Source organism: Gigantopelta aegis, chromosome 11 (assembly GCF_016097555.1).
Source record: "Gigantopelta aegis isolate Gae_Host chromosome 11, Gae_host_genome, whole genome shotgun sequence".
In the NCBI taxonomy this organism is placed as follows: Eukaryota; Metazoa; Mollusca; class Gastropoda; order Neomphalida; family Peltospiridae; genus Gigantopelta; species Gigantopelta aegis.
The window spans coordinates 6,416,939-6,436,323 of NC_054709.1; the positions used below are offsets into that span (position 1 = coordinate 6,416,939).

At 41.0% G+C, this 19,385-nt stretch overlaps 2 protein-coding genes across 2 annotated transcripts in view; both read right to left on the reverse strand.

Moving 5' to 3' along the window:
• The window catches only part of LOC121385305, a 250,701-nt gene that overhangs the window by 106,290 nt on the left and 125,026 nt on the right, over positions 1-19,385 (reverse strand). The window lies entirely within an intron of this gene.
• Positions 7-19,385, reverse strand: part of LOC121385303 (acid-sensing ion channel 5-like) — a 110,530-nt gene continuing 91,151 nt past the window's right edge. Inside the window, exons 3-5 of the mRNA XM_041515926.1 lie at positions 1,685-2,285; positions 536-634; positions 7-166 (exon numbers count right to left, since the gene is read on the reverse strand). Coding sequence (XP_041371860.1) covers positions 32-166; positions 536-634; positions 1,685-2,285 — 835 coding nt within the window. The 3' untranslated portion in view covers positions 7-31. The remainder of the gene's footprint in view (positions 167-535; positions 635-1,684; positions 2,286-19,385) is intronic.

Below are 19,385 nucleotides of genomic sequence, written 5' to 3' on the forward strand. Positions count from 1 at the left end.
ATGACGACATCCACATATTTGAATGACGTAATCAAAAACATTCCTTTTCGCAAGCCTCCTTGGTGTAGTAGGCGAATCTCTTGAGTAAACCTCGGTAGTATTTCGAGCTGGTGTCCACACACTTCGTCCCACCAAACGCCTTGAACGGAGGGCTCAAACCTATCCTCTGTAAACACAAACCATATCATAAAACTACAAAACTTTCAGTGTGTTTGTGTTTGTGTGTGTGTGAGAGAGAGAGAGAGAGAGAGAGAGAGAGAGAGAGAGAGAGAGAGAGAGAGAGAGAGAGAGAGAGAGAGAGAGAGAGAGAGAGAGAGAGAGAGAGAGAGAGAGAGAGAGAGAGAGAGAGAGAGAGAGAGAGAGAGAGAGAGAGACCGTTAAGATGGATCCACATACAACGACCTTAGATATGCCAGTCGTGGAACACTAGCTGGAACAAGAAATAGCCCAATGGGCCCACCAACGAGGATCGATCCTAGACCGGCCGCGCATAAGGCGAACGCTTACTATTGTGCTACGTGGAATGAATACTTACAACTACTTTGGAAATCTGTATTTCCGTGGAACAGTTGGCGCCAACAACGAAACCTTTAGACAGTGGCAAGGGTACCTGGTCGTGGTCATGTAGAACAATCTGTAAAAACAACTTACATGCATCACCATCAGGACCAGATCCAGGGGAGGGGTTGAGGGGAGGTGAGGTCAGGACCTATCCCTGCTTACGAAGTAATAATTATACTAAGGGGGTACACTTTTTAATAGAATTATATTCTTTGGCTGCAATAGTGGTATGAATAAAAGTTTGTTTTGTTTAACGACACCACTAGAGCACATTGATTTATTAATCATCGATTAATGAAAGTCTTAAAGAGGAAACCCGCTACATTGTGTTTCATTAGTATGGATCAAGCGATCATTTATATGCACTATCGCACATACAAGATAGCACATACCACGGCCTTTGATCCTAGACCGAAGGTAATAATTAGAGAAAACAGATGTACTCTTTTCAATTGAACTATATTTACTGGCTGCCAGAGCCGGTTTATCCAAGTAGCACATATAGCACTGTTATTTGTGCTACAGGCCCCGCGGATCCTTAAACTGGCTGTGCTGGCTTCAAAAGTGGTGTGATAGCTTAAACAGGTCAGGTCAGAGTGTTTAGCGTGCACATTCAGAACAAACTGTTGTAGCGTACGCCTGTCCTGGGCACAGGTGTCGGCCTCGGCCGGCTCCTCCATTCAGGACAGGAAAAGGGTGGGATGGATTGGAGAGGCGGTGGGGGGGGGGGGGGGGGGGGGGGGGGGGGGGGGGGGGGGGGGGCGGAGGGGGGGTGGGACCGCTTGCACTGACAGGTGCAAGGAAGCACCAGCAGTCCGACCGGGGCTGGTAACAGGCGGAGGGTGGTATGGTGCTATGAATTTGGAAAGTCCCGTAGGATCAAGCCAAAGAGAAAGGGTGCGCAATTTTGTGAAGGAAATTAGGCGCAATTTTGAACGGTCCGCCAAAAAGTGAAAAAGGGAGCTACATATAGTTTTGGAAGATTAGTAGCTCGTTAAGTGGACCTAGTTGGTGTTAACTTGTCTCCCGAGGTTGCCCATAGGGGCCCTTAAAGGGGCCTGATCTGTTCAGATCATGGCATAACAACCCAGGGGAGACTCGTGGCTTGAACTGAGTACATTACCTTAAATCCGTCGAACTGGTAAAGTCTGAAGGGCACCTCGCCTTTATCCGTCGTTACCAAGGCGTTCAGCCCCCTGAGCGCGTTCCCCACGGCATTTAACTTCCGCCCTTGTTTGTTGCGCGCCAGCTTACGTGTATCGATGGTAAAACACACTCCCATTTCCGTGATGCTTGTTTTCATCGCAACGGAACAATTCTCCCAGTAGTAATCTCCGTAGGCGCAGCTCAGTCCCGTGCCGTGAATCATCGTGTTCACGTTGCCCAGCAACGAATTCACTAAATCTTCCGCGCTCCGGTTGGTATCTGGCACTTTTTCCTTTTTCACCAGCTTGTCCAATATTCGATTCCCGACCAGGTGGAAAATGCCGGAGATCTCCGTTAAATAGGGCATGTACATCTGAGTCTTTTTGTCCAGCCTCTCTATGAAGTCCTTGTTGAAGACGTTGAGGTCGCAGATGGTGATGGCGGGGAAGTCCTCCTCGTCGACGTAGGCCACGTTGACGCTGGTGACGGTAGGGTAGTTGTAGAAGTCGGACATCTGGCCGTATATCACAGTGACCAGCAGTACTCCCATGAGCACCACAACGAAACACCAGAAGATACTGTAATGTAGAAAATAGGCAGTAGACAGAGAGGAACAGAAGATTACGCACACACACACACACACACACACACACCACACACACACACAGAGAGAGAGAGAGAGAGAGGGGGGGGGGGGGGGGGGTGGGTGAGATAGAGTGATATAGGATTAGAGAGAGGGGGGGGGGGGGGGGAGCGAGAGACAGACAAACAGACAGACAGAAAGAGACAGAGAGAGCGAATGAGAGACCGAGACAGAAAGGATTTGCTATTGTTTGATCTATATAGGCTTAAATTTGTTGACAAACGAACCTGGATGCAGGAAATGACGACATCCACAGATTTGAGAGAGAAAGAGGGAGGGAGGGAGAGAAAGTTAGAGAGAGAGAGAGAGAGAGAGAGAGAGAGAGAGAGAGAGAGAGAGAGAGAGAGAGAGAGAGAGAGAGAGAGAGAGATTGAGTGGGAGAAAGAGAGGACACTGTACAGACAGACAGACATATAAATTTGGTCATATCACATTATCAACACAACGAAACAGACGATAATGTAATACTAGTAACTAGTAGTATATAAATTAAAATTAGATAGAGAGAAATACAGCCAGACGGCCAGACACAGGCAAATAGCTGGCAATATATCACAGCAACCAGACCCTGTGCTTATAAGACTTGTAGAGTCTAAACTCAAGACATTGATAACGTCGGAGACTTTGTCATGGCATTGTCATACAAAATACGTGCATTTGACGTCTTTATATATATATTTGAGTATAGATTCTAAAGTTTTATAAGCATTGGGGCAGAGAAACGTGACTGTGCTTCGCAAGAAAACACCGGAAGATACCGCTAGAGCACACTGATGAATTAATCATCGTTAGTTGAATGTGAAGCATTTATTATTGTGATAAATAATCTTTCAGAAGATACTCGTTACGATGTAACACAAGAAACAAGGACTCTTTTGTGAGTATTGTCCTACTGGCAGGACAGAGCATACCACGGCCTTTCGTGCAGAAATACAGATGTCCATCACAAGAAAATGATCGAAGATACAACAATACATGTATACATAAAGTAAGAAACTTATGGATAAAAAGGCAGACAAAGACATATTAATAGATGGATATAGACGTTCAGTTCAGTTCAGTTCATTTCAAGCAATTTCACTAAACGTTAACACGCGAACACTCTGAAAGGAACATGTAATCTATTTGTGTGTGTGTGTGTGTGTGTGTGTGTGTGTGTGTTGTGTGTGTGTGTGTGTGAATTACGCCAAGATGCATGGACCAGTTCTAATGGAGTTCTATTACTAAATCCGTCTCCATAAGGACTGATGCAATTTCTTATCGTTTTTGTCGACCAGACTGCGACATGTGTGAATTTCTATAGCTCTAGTAATCACTGCTATTACTGCGCAAGTCCGTAATAGGTAGGGATATAAAGGATAACTAAATGAAAATGTAGCCAGTGACAAAAACGAATCGAAACGAAAAAAAAAAAAGACATCCAATATCTGCTATCTTTTAATAATGGAAATGCAATTTTCTGCATAAAAAGTAATCTTTAGTGCTGGTACAAAATAATCAATATACTCGCAGAAAAGATTTAAATAATATGGGATTATTTGCATAAAAAGTTGCTAGGTACCAATCAAGAATTAAATAAGAACATAACGTTTTGGCGCCTTTCGGCCATTTCAAGCTAGGCAAGAAGCATTTACAAATTGAAAGCACAACAGTAATGTGTGCGTTTACTGCCCCCCCCCCCCCCCCCCCATCCCCATCCTTCTGGGTAAGGTCATTCAACCGTTAAAGCCAGAACCCCCCCATCCCCATCCTTCTGGATAAGGTCATTCAACCGTTAAAGCCAGACCCCCCCATCCCCATCCTTGTGGGTAAGGTCATTCAACCGTTAAAGCCAGAAACACACATCCCCCCCCCATCGTTGAAAATGTTATTTCAATATAACTTTATCTGTTAGGGAACATATGACTGTATAGTATGTTAGTGCAAACGGTTTATTCACGGTCTCGCTTCATAAACGGACTTAAAGCTTTGCATTTACCATAGTTTGACACCAAATAGCTGATGTATGTTTCGTGCTGGTGTGTCGTCAAACATTCATTCATTCATTCATTCACTCATTCATCCATCCATTTATGAATTATTCTCCCAAGACATAGATGGTCCATACCATAGGTTCCTTAACATAACACGGGACATTGTCTTAGAGAGGAAACCCGCTACATTATTTAACAAGTAGCTATGGATATTTTATATGCACCATCCCACAGACTGGATAGCACACACCACGGCCTTTGAAAATGCCAGTCGTGGGGCACTGGCTAGAACCAGAAATAGCCCAATGGGCCCACCTGGCAAGAATCGATCCTAGGTCGACCACGCAACAAGCGAGCGCTTTACCACTGGGCCCTATTCCCGCCCTAGAACATAACAGAATAGGACAGAACAAAATAGAACAGCACAGCACAGCACAGCACAGCACAGAATAACACAGCACAGCACAGCACAGCACAGCACAGCATAGAATAGCACAGAATAGCATAGCACAGCACAGCACAGCACAACACAGCACAGCACAGAATAACACAGCACAGCACAGCACAGAATAGCACAGAATAGCACAGCACAGCACGGCACGGCACAGCACAGCACAGCACAGCACAGCACAGCACAGCACAGCACAGAATAGCATAGCACAGCACAGCACAGGACAGCACAGCACAGCACAGAATAGCACAGAACAGCACATAATAGCACAGCACAGCACAGAATAGCACAGAACAGCACAGCACAGAATAGCACAGCACAGCACAGCGCAGCACAACACAGCACATAATAGCACAGAATAGCACAGCACAGCACAGAATAGCACAGCACAGCACAGCACAGCACAGAATAGCATAGCACAGAATAGCACAGAACAGCACAGAATAGCACAGCACAGCACAGCACAGCACATAATAGCACAGAACAGCACAGCACAGAATAGCATAGCACAGTTCAGCATAAAAGAAAAGAAAAGAACATAAAATAAAATAAAATTAAATTAAATTAAATTAAATTAAATTAAATTAAAAACCAATATCGCGGAAAAGTGACCAATGCTGTTCCACTGCTGGACGGTTTAACGACTCAAACAGGCTAGGGTAACAGGATACTGTACGTAACCCATAAAGTGTCCTGTCTACGTTATGAGGCGTCCGTCTTCTGAGCCGTAACCTCATAAAGAGTCAATCGAGGATTTGAACGGCGGAGAAAGCAGAGACACATCTTCGAAAAACAGATAATTCTCAATTAAATGTAACATAAAGCAAAGCGCTATCTCATACTGATCCATGAATAAACTGATATCGCCCATCTTTCCTCCTTATATATTCAAATGACGTAATTTCAGATGCGTATCTTGACGTCTAAAACCGCACAGAATGCCTTGAAATCAACTCCAAATTAACCGGTGCAGTACAGATTCACCATTATGACACTACACCAATTTCATCATTTAGGGCAGATCTTGGGGTGAGTGTCGTGGGTGCGCTCGCCCACCACTCGAACTCCTAATGAGGTTTAATGTTTGGGCCGTTGGGTGTTTTCCGGATATATTTTTAAACGACACGCATATGCACGCACGCACGCACGCATACACATACACACACGCACGCACGCATATGCGCGCACACACACACACTTAGAGAGACACACACATACATACATACATATATACATAGGTTCGAGTCCCCGCAACGGCATGAGACAAATTGTGAGGTCATAAAGGATTTAGTTATCCCCTGCGCCAGTGCGTTAATATCTGTCTATGTTCTATTCAAACCCATACACACATACATACATACACACACGCACACACCACAGACACACACACACACACACACACACCACACACACACACACACACACACACAGAGTAGATAGCTATATATACATACATACTTGCCTGTGCCAGATTTTCCCAGACTCATGTGCGTTAAAGGGACAGACCCTAGTTCCAACCCGTGAAAATTAACACTAAGTTTAGTTAATCTACAAATCTGTAACACATTAGGATAAAGTTACAACTGAGTGAAACATGAGTCTGTGACTTTTAAATGGTGAAATACCTTCTAAAAATAGACTAAAACTCGACTCCATAACTGTCACTTCTGAGACACACGTGCGTTTTTAAAAATATGTGAAATGCATTTTGTGATATTAAAAACACTAGGATGACCAAAAACACTTCGAATGTACGGAAATTGATAATCTAAACCATAAAATCTAAGTATAGTATGATTTCAGTTATCAAAAACGGCTATAATAGTAAAACATATGCATTAGTGTTTAAAAACTAGGGTATGTCCCTTTAATGGTCGACCACGTGGTTTTTAGGTCCCACATATATCATCGGTTGACGGAACATTGTTTCTAAGAAACTTCCCGGTGGCCTAACGATTATTGTGATAGTCTCTGAACTATGAAAAAAACTTATATCATGGGTTCGATTCGCAGCAAAGGCATGAGAGACAATTTAAGGCCAAAAGGGATGTTTATCCCCTGTGCCAGTGCGTTTATATCTATGTATGCACTCATCAAACCCGACACACATACAATATATAGATATCCATCTACACATACATTAGTGCATGCATGCTTACAGACAGATATAAAGACATACATTTATTTCGCTTCTGTACATAGAGATGGACAGTTCTAGATGTAATAAAACAAAAGCTGGACTATAGTAACCGAAAACTGTCCGATATGAACCGATTTATGATTAACATTAACCGACTTCCCTTGCCAAGTCTGGGGTCCGGTTCAGTGTTGACATCATCAAGTTAATTATGTCTTAGTTAATGTGCGCATCAAAAACACACAGGCCGAGTTTCAGACAGGGGCGGATTTTAGAGGAGGGTGAACGACACCCTACCAGCACCGGCACCTTGTTTGTTTGTTTGTTTGTTTGTTTGTTTGTGTTTTTTGCAGCTAGCAACTACCAGCTTGATAGCTGTTGTCCTTTGCTAAAATTTGTATTTCATTTGACACCTGACCTGTCTATTCTGTCTCTGGAATCACTAATCACGGCCATATCTACCTGATGGAGGGGAGGGGGAGGTGGAGGGAAGGGAGGGGAGGAGAGTAGTGGAGGGAGGGAATGGGGAGGGTTATAAAACCAAAACAAGGACACAGTGATATGATCGTCTCACGATCGTCCCCCCCAAACCCCCCCCCCCAAAAAAAAAAAAAACCCACTTTTAAATTAAAATATAGGGGGCAACTATTTTTGCACCCCAACTATGCACAGTCCTTCATATCCACGCTTGCTAGCTAAACGTTAATGAGAGAAGGAGTGGTAACATATTTTTTATCTATAAAAATAAACTAAACAAAAACAACAAATAAAACAAAAACAAACAACAAAACCCGTCAGACCTAAAAAAAAAAAAAAAAAAATAATAATAACGGTTATGATCTTGAGGCGCGGTATGCGGGAAGGGCAGTTATCTTACCGAAAGTTAGACCGACAGTTAGAAATGCTGATAAAATATAATTTGGACAAATGTTATCCCATTTTGACAGTGAAAATCCGAAAACAAAAATACCCCTGAAAGTTCACTTACTGTCTTTCGAAGAGAGACTGTAAGTAATGTTCTCTGACTGTCCTGTTTACTCACTTAACCCCCCCCCCCTTACCGCCCCCCCCCCCCCCCCCCCCCGCCAGCCCCCCCCCCCCCCCCCCTCCCCCCCCCTCCCCCCCCCATCCCCCCCGCCCCCCCATCCCCCCCCCCCCCCCCCCCCCCCCCCCGATGTATTTTAGGTCAGATACGGCCCTGCAACATTATCGACTGAAATTCGATCGGGCCATCACTTACGAAATAAACCTCCGCTTGCTGATGCCTGCAAGGAAGTGTAAAATTTGGTAAATTGGTCCATGAAATATTTATTTACCCATAATCTCAGTTTTCATTGATGATGATTCGGCGTGACAATGTCAAAACCTAACACACTGGGTGAAACCAAGACTGGGAGTTATGCTGAGACGATTTGGAAAGTCATAACTCATCCAGTCAACGGTATGATGCAAAATCGTCATGAGCTAGAAACAGACGGGATTTAATGCGTAGACCACTTAGTGGATCTCTCACGGTTTTGACTACCGTAGATAGCCTCCATCTCTCTCTCTCTCTCTCTCTCTCTCTCTCTCTCTCTCTCTCTCTCTCTCTCTCTCTCTCTCTCTCTCTCTCTCTCTCTCTCTCTCTCTCTCTCTCTCTCTCCCTCCCTCCCTCCCTCCCTCCTCTCTCTCTCTCTCTCTCTCTCTCTCTCTCTCTCTCTCTCTCTCTCTCTCTCTCTCTCTCTCTCTCTCTCTCTATGTGCCCACCTGTCTCTTTCTGTCTCTCTATCTCAGTATGTCTCTCTATATCTTCTCTCTCTGTTTGTCTCTATATATCTTCTCTCTTCTCTCTCTGTCTGTCTCTATATTTCTTCTCCCTCTCTGTCTCTCTCCATATTCTCTTTTATCTCTCTTTCTCGCTTTCCCAGTCTCTCTCTCTCCATCCCTCTCTCCATCTCTCTCTCTCTCTCTCTCTCTCTCTCTCTCCTCTCCTCTCTCTCTCTCTCTCTCTCTCTCTCTCTCTCTATGTGCGTGCGCGCGTGAGTCTATTTAACCCTCTCCGTCTCACGTTCTCCACTATATGATCGATGCTAAATGAAACGTGATCGATTTATCTGCAGAAAATATATATGTTGGTCGGGTGTTTGTGTTCATGTGCATATAAAAAAAGATATTAACTTGTTATTAAAGGTAAACCTAGCGATTAGTTGGGAACACGACAATAGGTACACGTTGCTTATAATTCAAATCTTTGTTATGTTCATATTATTCTAACCGATAAAGTTAATCGGTTTCTGCAAACCGATTACAAGCGATGATCGATGACAAATGATACAATTCCAACCGATTTCCAGTCAGATTAATGTTTCATGATACAAAATGGTGTGTTTTTTTTGCTATGGGAATATACATATAACACACTTCTCCTTGCTGCAATTAGAACAAGATTACGTGAAGTGGTGGGTTTCTTCTTTAAAATTCTAAACCATAGATCATAACGATCATACGTGTGACATCTAAAATCCACTGTCCTTTCTTTCTTTCTTTCTTTGACATATTATTTCTTTTCTTTTTTTTTCTTTCCTTTTTCTTCTGTTGTTTCTTTTCTTTTCGTTTCTGGAAAATGTTTCGTTTCCTATTCAATAAAACGCCAGAGGCAATCTGTGTATCATGTCTTGTGGTTTTATTTTCATTATTTGTTTTCTTCCTTTATGTATTTCTTTGACATATAATTTCTTTTATTTTTTCTTTCCTTTTTTCTTTGTTATTTTGTTCTGTTTGTTTTTTGTCTTTTCCTTTCTTATTTTCCTTATTTTCTGCTTTCCTTCCTTAATTGAAAGAAATAAGGGGAAACAGTTTCGTTTCCAGTCAATAAAATAGTAGTGACAATCTGTGTGTCATGTCTTGTGGCTTATTTGTTTCGTTTCTTGGTTAACGGTCTATTTTTATGGACACTTTTTACGACAGGGTGATGCTGTGTATGGATTTCAATCTAACACTTGCGAAAGATCTGTAGATTATCGCCGACTGTTCGCCCATTGTAATACCAGCTCTCGAAACAGTGTACTTAAGCCTTAATTTAGACAAGGCAATACAAAGAGAATAAGGTTTTCTCATGCTGCCTGTGTTAGCGGCTTCACATTAAGTTAGGAAGGCGCAATTATCAAAATATATCAAGCGATTTACAGTTGATGAACACAACAAAATATATCAAGCGATTTACAGTTGATGAACACAACAAAATATATCAAGCGATTTACAGTTGATGAACACAACACAATCATAACGTAAATCATCACACTGAAACCCTGGTAAGTTGAACATTATATCAAATTAAAAGAAAGGGATGTTTTTTTAAATGACTCCCTTGCGCATTTTAACCAGCAATTAACGTGTAAAACATAGGGTAAATGTCGTTGAAAACCTGCATTTCTAGTAAGTTGAGCATTATATCAAATTAAAAGAAAGGGATGTTTTTTAAATGACTCCCTTGCGCATTTTAACCAGCAATTAACGTGTAAAACATAGGGTAAATGTCGTTGAAAACCTGCATTTCTAGTAAGTTGAACATTATATCAAATTAAAAGAAAGGGATGTTTTCCAAATGACTCCCGTGCGTAGTTTAATCAGCAATTAAAGTGTAAAACATAAGGTGAACATCATACTTCGTTCAGTAAAGTTAGAAAAGAAACCCACATACACAAAATACAGACAAACCCCCCCCCCCCCCAAAAAAAAAAAAAAAAAAAAAAAAAAACCCAACAACAACACGTGGTCAATGTAACCTAACCTTTAGATTTAATTTAAAAATACAGTATGTAAAATACATATAGAAAATGAAAGAAATGCCCTTTAACCGTAATTAACGCGAGAAAGAAAGGAGACCTGCTTCCGCCACTTAGGCTACTCATACCGAAAAATAAGTAAAGGATCGTCTATGCACTTTTCTATAGTCCCTGACCTTATTCCATGATCAATCTTAGCGCTAAGATCACCTTAAAGGGACATCCCTGAGTTTGCTGCATTGTAAGATGTTTCCGACTAATACAACATGTCTACGATTAAACTTGCACGCTAAATATATTTTCTTGTTTAGAATATCAGTGTCTGTATAATCAATGTGTTTCTGGTCATCTCAATATTTGTAAGAAGCCCAAACTGGATTTTGTCTTTAAATAATTTCGTACGTACGATAACATATTTTAGGAAATAAAATGAAATTTAACCTAATACAAATATTAGAACGATCGGAAACTCGTTTAATATACAGCCACTAATATTTTATGCAGAAAAAAATATTTGATATGTAATTACAATAGTTAAAAAGTCTCTGTTAGTCGATAACATCTTAAACATTGCAGCAAACTCAGGAATGTCCCTTTAAATACTCGCTTCGTGGAATTATGTACAGGAAGATTAGAATATATTAATCGTTTCCAGGTTTCCTGTGTGCGCTATTTTTAATGGCCAAAATTCAAAATGACCACCATTTTGGTAATTTTGATTTATCTGGCACAGACTGCAACTACATAACATATTTCAGTTCATTCATGATTATTTTTTAAATAAAATCTAACAGATTAATGCATATAATACAGCTACCAGAACTGGTATATCAAAGGCAGTGGTATGTGCTGCCCTGTATGTGGGAACATGTATAATATATAAAAGATTCCTTGCTGCTAATGAAAATGTGTGGTGTGTTTCTTTAGAAGACTATGTGTCATACTTGCCGAATATTTGACATCCAGCAGCCGATGATAAATAAACCAATGTGCTCTAGTGGTGTTGTTAAACAAAACACAATAGTTAGGTTCAGAAATAAAGGAGAGACAGATGAGAACAATTTTAATTATTGATGTTTTTTGTTTGTTTTTGTTTGCATTCTCATGGATTAATAGGCAGGATAGTACGTACCACGGATCATGTAATTCGTCTACAGGAGGACTGTCCTACCCACAGTCTACTATTGTTTCTGTTGGAAGACTGCCACACCCAGTCCCCAAACATTTAAAACATGTTAAAACTTAAACAAGACATTTAGTTTGGCGACTTATCTGCAGACATATGATTTTAGAATTAATTGTTACTGTACAACCTAGTTCAGACCATTAAACACTTAAAATAGAAACACACAACAAATTACACGCACATATTCACACACACACACACACACACACACACACACACACACACACACACACACACACACACACACAAATAAACACACGCATGCACGTACGCACGCACGCACTACAACAAAAACAACAATTACAATCCAACAAATTAAAACAGACAAAACAAATTATTATTTGACATGCTATTTTTGTTTTGCTACTTTTATTATGTACAAACTTGTCAAAAAATAGCCGTAATTTGATATATTATTTAAGATATATTTGTATATTTGATATAATATTATTTATGTTCATTACTGGGTTGTTAAACAATTTTATTTCAGTTCATGAAATCATGTATTGTGTTCTTATTTCAGTACACCAAAGATATGATAATTTACAGTTCATTTACTTTTAAAATAACGAATTCTGGTAATTATTTCAGTTCAATGGAGACTTTTGAAATAACTTTTATTTTATCTGTTATTTCAAATGGGTTTTTCCCTATTTATTTCAGGCTTTTAAATATAACTCTTATTTTTAAGAATCAGTTCAGATCATTAAAATGTTTGAAAACTAACTTATTTTTGTTATTTCAGATAATAAGTGACAGATAAAAATAGATACTGTTTTAATAGGTTATTTCAGTTCATGCAAAAATAACTCTTATTTTATCTTATATCATCACTGTTGTGAGAGTGATAGTGCATGTCATCGCCGCTGCATTTATTCTGATTAATGAGCACGGTCTTGTGCTAGTTTTGATTTAGTAAACTAGTGTGCGAGTGGCAGTCCTCTTTGTGGCGGTGCAAGAAAGATGAAATCTCCAATAAAAGATCTCCGCGGGAGTGACTTTCCTCTTATGCACGAGGCGCTAGATTCATGAAATCGACCACTATTTTGCAAAATGCACATTGGACTATTCACAGTATACAAATGTGGCCCTGACCATGTATTACAGTGTTGTAGTTCTGGCTTAGTGCTTATAACACTTTCAGAGTCTAGACTTGATACTCTAATAGAGTCTGAGACAGTAATGTCATGACTACGCCATAGAAATTGCATGCGTGTGACGTCAGTAAAGATTAAGTCTGGACTCTAAACGTTTTATAAGCATGGGCCCGGATGTACGTATTTCAGTTCATTACATACATGGAATCATGATCCTTCTTTTGATTTTTTGTTTTCGTTTATTACAGACTAAGAAAAATAGAATTACGAATACGAATACGAATATGAACACGAATACGAATACGAATATGTTTATTTCGGTTACCAACAATAGCAGTTATATCAGTGCATAACAGACTCGAGAAAAGCGGCTCTGCAGACTAGATAAAAATGTCATTATATCATAACCATTTATTGCGAGCATGCGGCACAGAACGAATACAATAATTTGATTACGACGTCATGTCAACTACATCGGCCTCCCATTAACTCGTCATCTCCGTATTGTCGTACAAATCCGCTCTATTAGCGTCACAAGTGCCATGGACATCAAATTTTCTTTCCCCTGTCTGCCAATCCCCCATTCATCGTAAATGTGTTCAGCTCAACATTGATCACCGCAGACCATTAGTACGTCGTACTATACCCAAGGGAGAAGCCGCGCATAAATCTCTAATTTAGCGCAATACATTCAGGTTTGTGAGACAGAAAACGAGAAAGTGCTTGTGGCACGTTTAGTGAGTGATTTTCCCTAACAGTGGGGCGCCGGTAGCGTCTTTGTTTAGTAGAACTGCACGCATCCTGGTCTTTAAAACAGCATTTCTGTGTGGTTTTTTAGTTGGAAGATTCCGAGTGGTTATATCATTGCGTCAAGATTCTTTAGTACTGCATCCTCGCCACCTCTCGTAACCCATTGTTATTGTAGGCTAGGTCCGGTGCTGGCCAAGGACAATCCGCCCTGACAGCATTGATATGACGTATTTTGGTATTTCCAAGTTACGTTGTCAAGGTAATGCTTGGAGTAACAAAACAATTTTTAAACCCCACCTACCCCCCCCACCCCCCACCCCAAACAAAAAAACCACCCGAAACCAAAACCAAAAAACCCCACCACACACAACACACACATACACACACACACACACACACACACGTAACCAATATAACCAATCACAGGACTTGTGGTGTTAACTGCTGTATAAAAAATTGGGTGCACCTCGAACTTTGACCCAGCCAGAAGTTATTTGGTTTAGTACTACGTACATATAAATATTATAAAGTGTTCCCGCCAAATTTTGATTTTTTTTAAAAACTTTAAATGTACTTGTATAGACATGACCGAAGTAGGTATATTGAGGTTTTAAATATGGGCTAGCATTAATTACTGGTAGGCGTTCTCGTTGAGTCTAAAATCTGACCAATCATGATGAATTCCTAGAACAGTATGAAAATAATGACAGAATTCTAGGCCACACTTTAAAGTTGTTTTGAGTCAATAAGTGCTGCTAATACGTTGTTTTGAGTAAATGTTTTTGTTTAGTTTAACGACACCACTAGAGTACATTGATTTATTAGTCATCGGCTATTGGATGTCAAACATAGGTCATTATGACAAAGTCATAGAGATGACTCAAATCAGACAAGGATCCAGGACTTTTTTCAAGGTCCAGGGGGAGGTCATATTCGACCCCCCCCCCCCCCCCCCCCCCCCCCCCCCCCCCCCCCCCCAGGTCCAGCTCACCTGAGGTCGATATTGTATAGTATAGTTTATTACCTTTAAGCCTTCTGGCTCATAGGCATACATTTTTATATACAAATCAATAACATTTGACAAGTGGTGCATAATTGGAGGACGGACAATTAAATATGTTGAGAACGTAAACATAATGCATTTTTAAGATATTTACCAATATTACGTAATTCTTTTCTGTTTTGAACAGACAATAATTGCACAAGTTTAAACACAGATGGTTTGCGTCAGTAGTATTTCTTAAAGGGACATTCCTGAGTTTGCTGCATTGTAAAATGTTTCTGACTAATAAAATATTTCTACGATTAAACTTACATATTAAATATATTTTCTTGTTTTGAATATTAGTATCTGTATATTCATTGTGTTTTTGGTCGTCTTAATATTTGTAAGAAGCCCAAACTGGATTTAGTTTTTTAGGAAATATAATGAAAATTAACCTAGTATAAATATTAGAACGATCAGAAACACGTTTAATATACAGCCACTGATATTCTAAACAAGAAAATATATTTAATATGTAAGTTTAATCGTAGAAATATTTTATTAGTCAATAACATCTTAAAACATTGCAGCAAACTCAGGAATGTCCCTTTAATATATATTGAAAGTAATTGCATGTACAATGTACATCGCAAAATAAAGTGATATTCATCCTCTATATCATTCTGATTATACATCTGACATTTCCGTTGCGACCTTTCAATACCATAATATCTACCTTGTTCGAAAACGAACTGGTGAGAAGAAACACGAAATTTTGTTATACGGGTAGTGTAGCAATCTGGCAATGATATTCTAAGGTAGTACAACAAAACTACGTAAACCAGAGCTGTATATTAGCGGTGAATGTGCTTTAGAATAAGTAGTACCCCCCCCCCCCCTTCTCCCCGAACATTTTGTGTCGTAAGCAGAAGGGGTGGCAATCTAATTAAAATTAGCTCCACTATTACATGTGGATCTAACAGCAGCCCGTTGGAGCTCATGTCCAACTGACCTTTCATTCGACCAATCAAAACTTTACTTGCAAAATCATGCCAGTGATTTGAAAAGAATTTGAAAACATTCGGGATTATGCCGAGGGTATACGAAATGATTCGGGTGAATTACGAAGTATGCCGGAAACAAATTGCAATATAAAATTTTATATAAAATTCGTTTCAAGACGAAACAAAAAACCGTGATGGTATTGTTATAAAATCTGTTTATACTAGTATACAATCCAGAGTTTATTACAACACTTTTCTCCCTGTTTTGTCAATGTTGAAATAGACTAACAAGTTCGCCTATTGCATAAATAGTTTCGCCCGATAATTTTTGAATTTGTATGCTCCCGAATAACTCTATAAAAGGCGAAGTGTAGTTGGTCGATATTAAAATTGTTATTTATAGATGAAATGTCACCTGGACAAGGGAGTCCACGCAATGCTTTTAGATATACTGGTAGACCCAGTAGAGCTCATTTTAATCAGATTGGAGGGGTGGGTATCCAGACGCCCTGTGTAACCCCTTCCCTCGGATCCGCGCCTGAAAATATCAGTTATACGGACACTGTATATCGGTCCTGGGACGAAAACTCTTAAGTTCGAGTTCTCAAATTTCATATAATGTTGAGTTGATTTTTTGTCTTCATATCCAATAGGGGTTCAAGCACGCTGACATGGGCACATGCCTCAGCTATTTGGACTATGCCTGAGGTAATGGCTAGTAGTACTAGGTCTTGTTAGTGGTTAGTGAGAGAGGGAGACCTACTGACCTAACATCCCATTAAAATCCACACTAGGGATCAGTCAGTGCATTAATCACTAATTTCAAACTATTTCGTGGGGAGGGATTTATTTCAGTCGGTTGAGTGTTCGCTTGAGGTGCTTGCGTCGCAGGATCGAACCATCGCGGTGGATCCATTTAACTGATTTGGGGCGGGTATTTTTCGTTCCAACCAGTACACCACAACTGGTGAAAAATCGTAGAATGTGCCATACTGTCTGTGGGATGGTGTATATAAAAAAATCCCGTTCTACTAATGGAAAACAAATGTAACGGGTTTCTCTCTAAGACGTGTAAGAATTATCAAATGTGCTCTAGTGGTTCGCTAAACAAAAGAAACTTTATCTTTATACATTTTCATTCATAAATTGAACCTGGTCGATTTTGACATTCATGGAAGTAAATGTTGCGGGTTTCCTCTTTAAGACTACAAAATTACCAAATGTTTGACATCCAGTAGTCGACGGTTAAATACATCAGTATGCTCTAGTGGTGTCGTTAAACAAAACAAACGTTTTCATATGCATGACATATATACAAAGAATACAAAGCAAACCCATGGGTGCGTTCAGTCAACCGCTTGTCGCTAACTTCCGCTAGACTGGTTTATGCGCTTCACGTTAAACCAAATGGTCACGTCGGGAACCAATCAAATAGTTCGTGAACGTTAGGGAAACGTTCGCTAGCTGAATTATGCCAGGCAACATAGATAGCTGAAGCAGTTGGCACAGTTTTTGAACCTCAAGTCTAACTGAATTAACAACACGAAAATAAACTGAAAACCATCATAAATAATGTTGGGATGATTTCCCAACAGAGAAAGGTAATCACATTTGATTGGAGGACGGCGTTATGTTTTTATCTGATGTCGTTTTCCCTTGTTGTGAATGTGTTTGTTTGTTTGTTAATGACACTAACTGCTGTGTATGCATGCATGTTCGCCTTTGTAGGTCAAAGTTCAAAGAGCATCTACCTTTTAATAGCACATAGCTACATTAGTAATACCACCAGTCCTGCCATCTCTCTGGCATGTGAAGCGGAGTTGTGGGGTACAAGGGGGGTATGTGCCCCCTTCTTGATTCAGTAGCAGCAGTGTTGGTTGATATTATAAGTTGTAGAAGTATCACGAGGGGTATATGGCTTTTTATGTACCCTGTATGTGTTCTTTTACCCCGAGCCGAAGGCGAGGGGGTAAAAGAGCTCACAGAGGGTACATAAAAAGCCATATACCCCGAGAGTAGTTCATCAAGATTAACTTTGTGTACAAGTAAAAGTTAATCCTGGGGACGAACAACGCCATTAGCGGTCAAACTAAAAGAAAAACGACTGTCATCACGTTTCCCCACCCAAATCGTGTACTACTTATGTTTTAGTTATTTTTAGAGAAATTAATGAACTTTCTTTTTTCTATTTTTTTTTTTTTCTATTTAAAAAAAAAAAAAAAAAAAAAAAAAAAAATATATATATATATATATATACTCTTCAAAAAAAGAAACGCAAAAGGGTACAAATGGGTTATAACTCCGATTTTATGTTTCCTACCGGTTCATGCTTTGTGAATATAAGGTCATTGCATGTCCCAAACACATTCCCACGGTTACATTCGATAAAACGCAGCTACTGTACAATAAAGTTCCAAAATGTGAATATTCGCAAAAACGCAGCCACGTGCAAACCATGTCACCACTGCACGTGCGTTGTCTGCACGTGCAACATGAACACCGACAGTATAAAAGTGCAGGGTGTTCGCTTGCCTGGCCTCTGTATCTGGCCGACAGTTGACAATCCAGGACATGCCACGTCTCAGTGAACCGCAGAGAAACAATGCCATCGGCCGACTAGACGCAGGCGAATCCAGAACGGCCGTTGCCAGGGCATTCCATGTGTCCCCAAGCACCATCTCCAGACTGTGGGACCGTTACCAGCAACATGGATCAACACGTGACCTCCCTAGATCCGGTCGACCACGGGTCACTACCCCCGGGCAGGACCGCTACATCCGGGTACGCCACCTTCGGGAACGATTGACTACTGCCACCTCCACAGCCGCAGCAATACCAGGTTTGCGCAGGATATCCGACCAGACCGTACGGAACCGCCTACGTGAGGTAGGAATTCGTGCCAGACGTCCAGTTCGAGGTGTCATCTTAACACCACAACACCGTCGACTCCGACTGCAGTGGTGCCAGATTCATCGACAATGGCCTCAACTGCGATGGAGACAGGTGTGGTTCAGTGACGAGTCCCGATTTCTGCTCCGACGTCATGATGGAAGATGTCGCGTGTATAGGCGTCGTGGTGAACGTTATGCGGCAAACTGCGTGCAGGAAGTGGACAGATTCGGCGGGGGTAGTGTCATGGTGTGGGCAGCCATCTCACATACTGGCAGAACTGACCTGGTCCACGTGCAGGGCAACCTGAATGCACAGGGCTACATTGACCAGATCCTCCGGCCACACATCGTTCCAGTTATGGCCAACGCCAACGCAGTGTTCCAACACGACAACGCCAGACCTCACACAGCACGTCTCACAGCGGTTTTCCTACAGAACAACAACATTAATGTCCTTCCTTGGCCATCGATATCACCGGATTTGAACCCAATTGAGCATCTATGGGACGAGTTGGACCGACGCCTCCGACAGCGACAACCACAGCCCCAGACCCTGCCCGAGCTGGCAGCAGCCTTGCAGGCCGAGTGGGCCACCATCCCCCGGGACGTCATCCGTACTCTGGTTGCTTCAATGGGCAGGCGGTGCCAGGCAGTTGTCAACACACGCGGAGGCCACACCCGGTATTGACTCCAGATGACCTTGACCTTGGTGGTGTGTCCTATCACTTACTCACAATGGACTAGAGTGAATTGTGAACAATCCTGCAACATTTGGTAATTATTGGACTCACCATTCA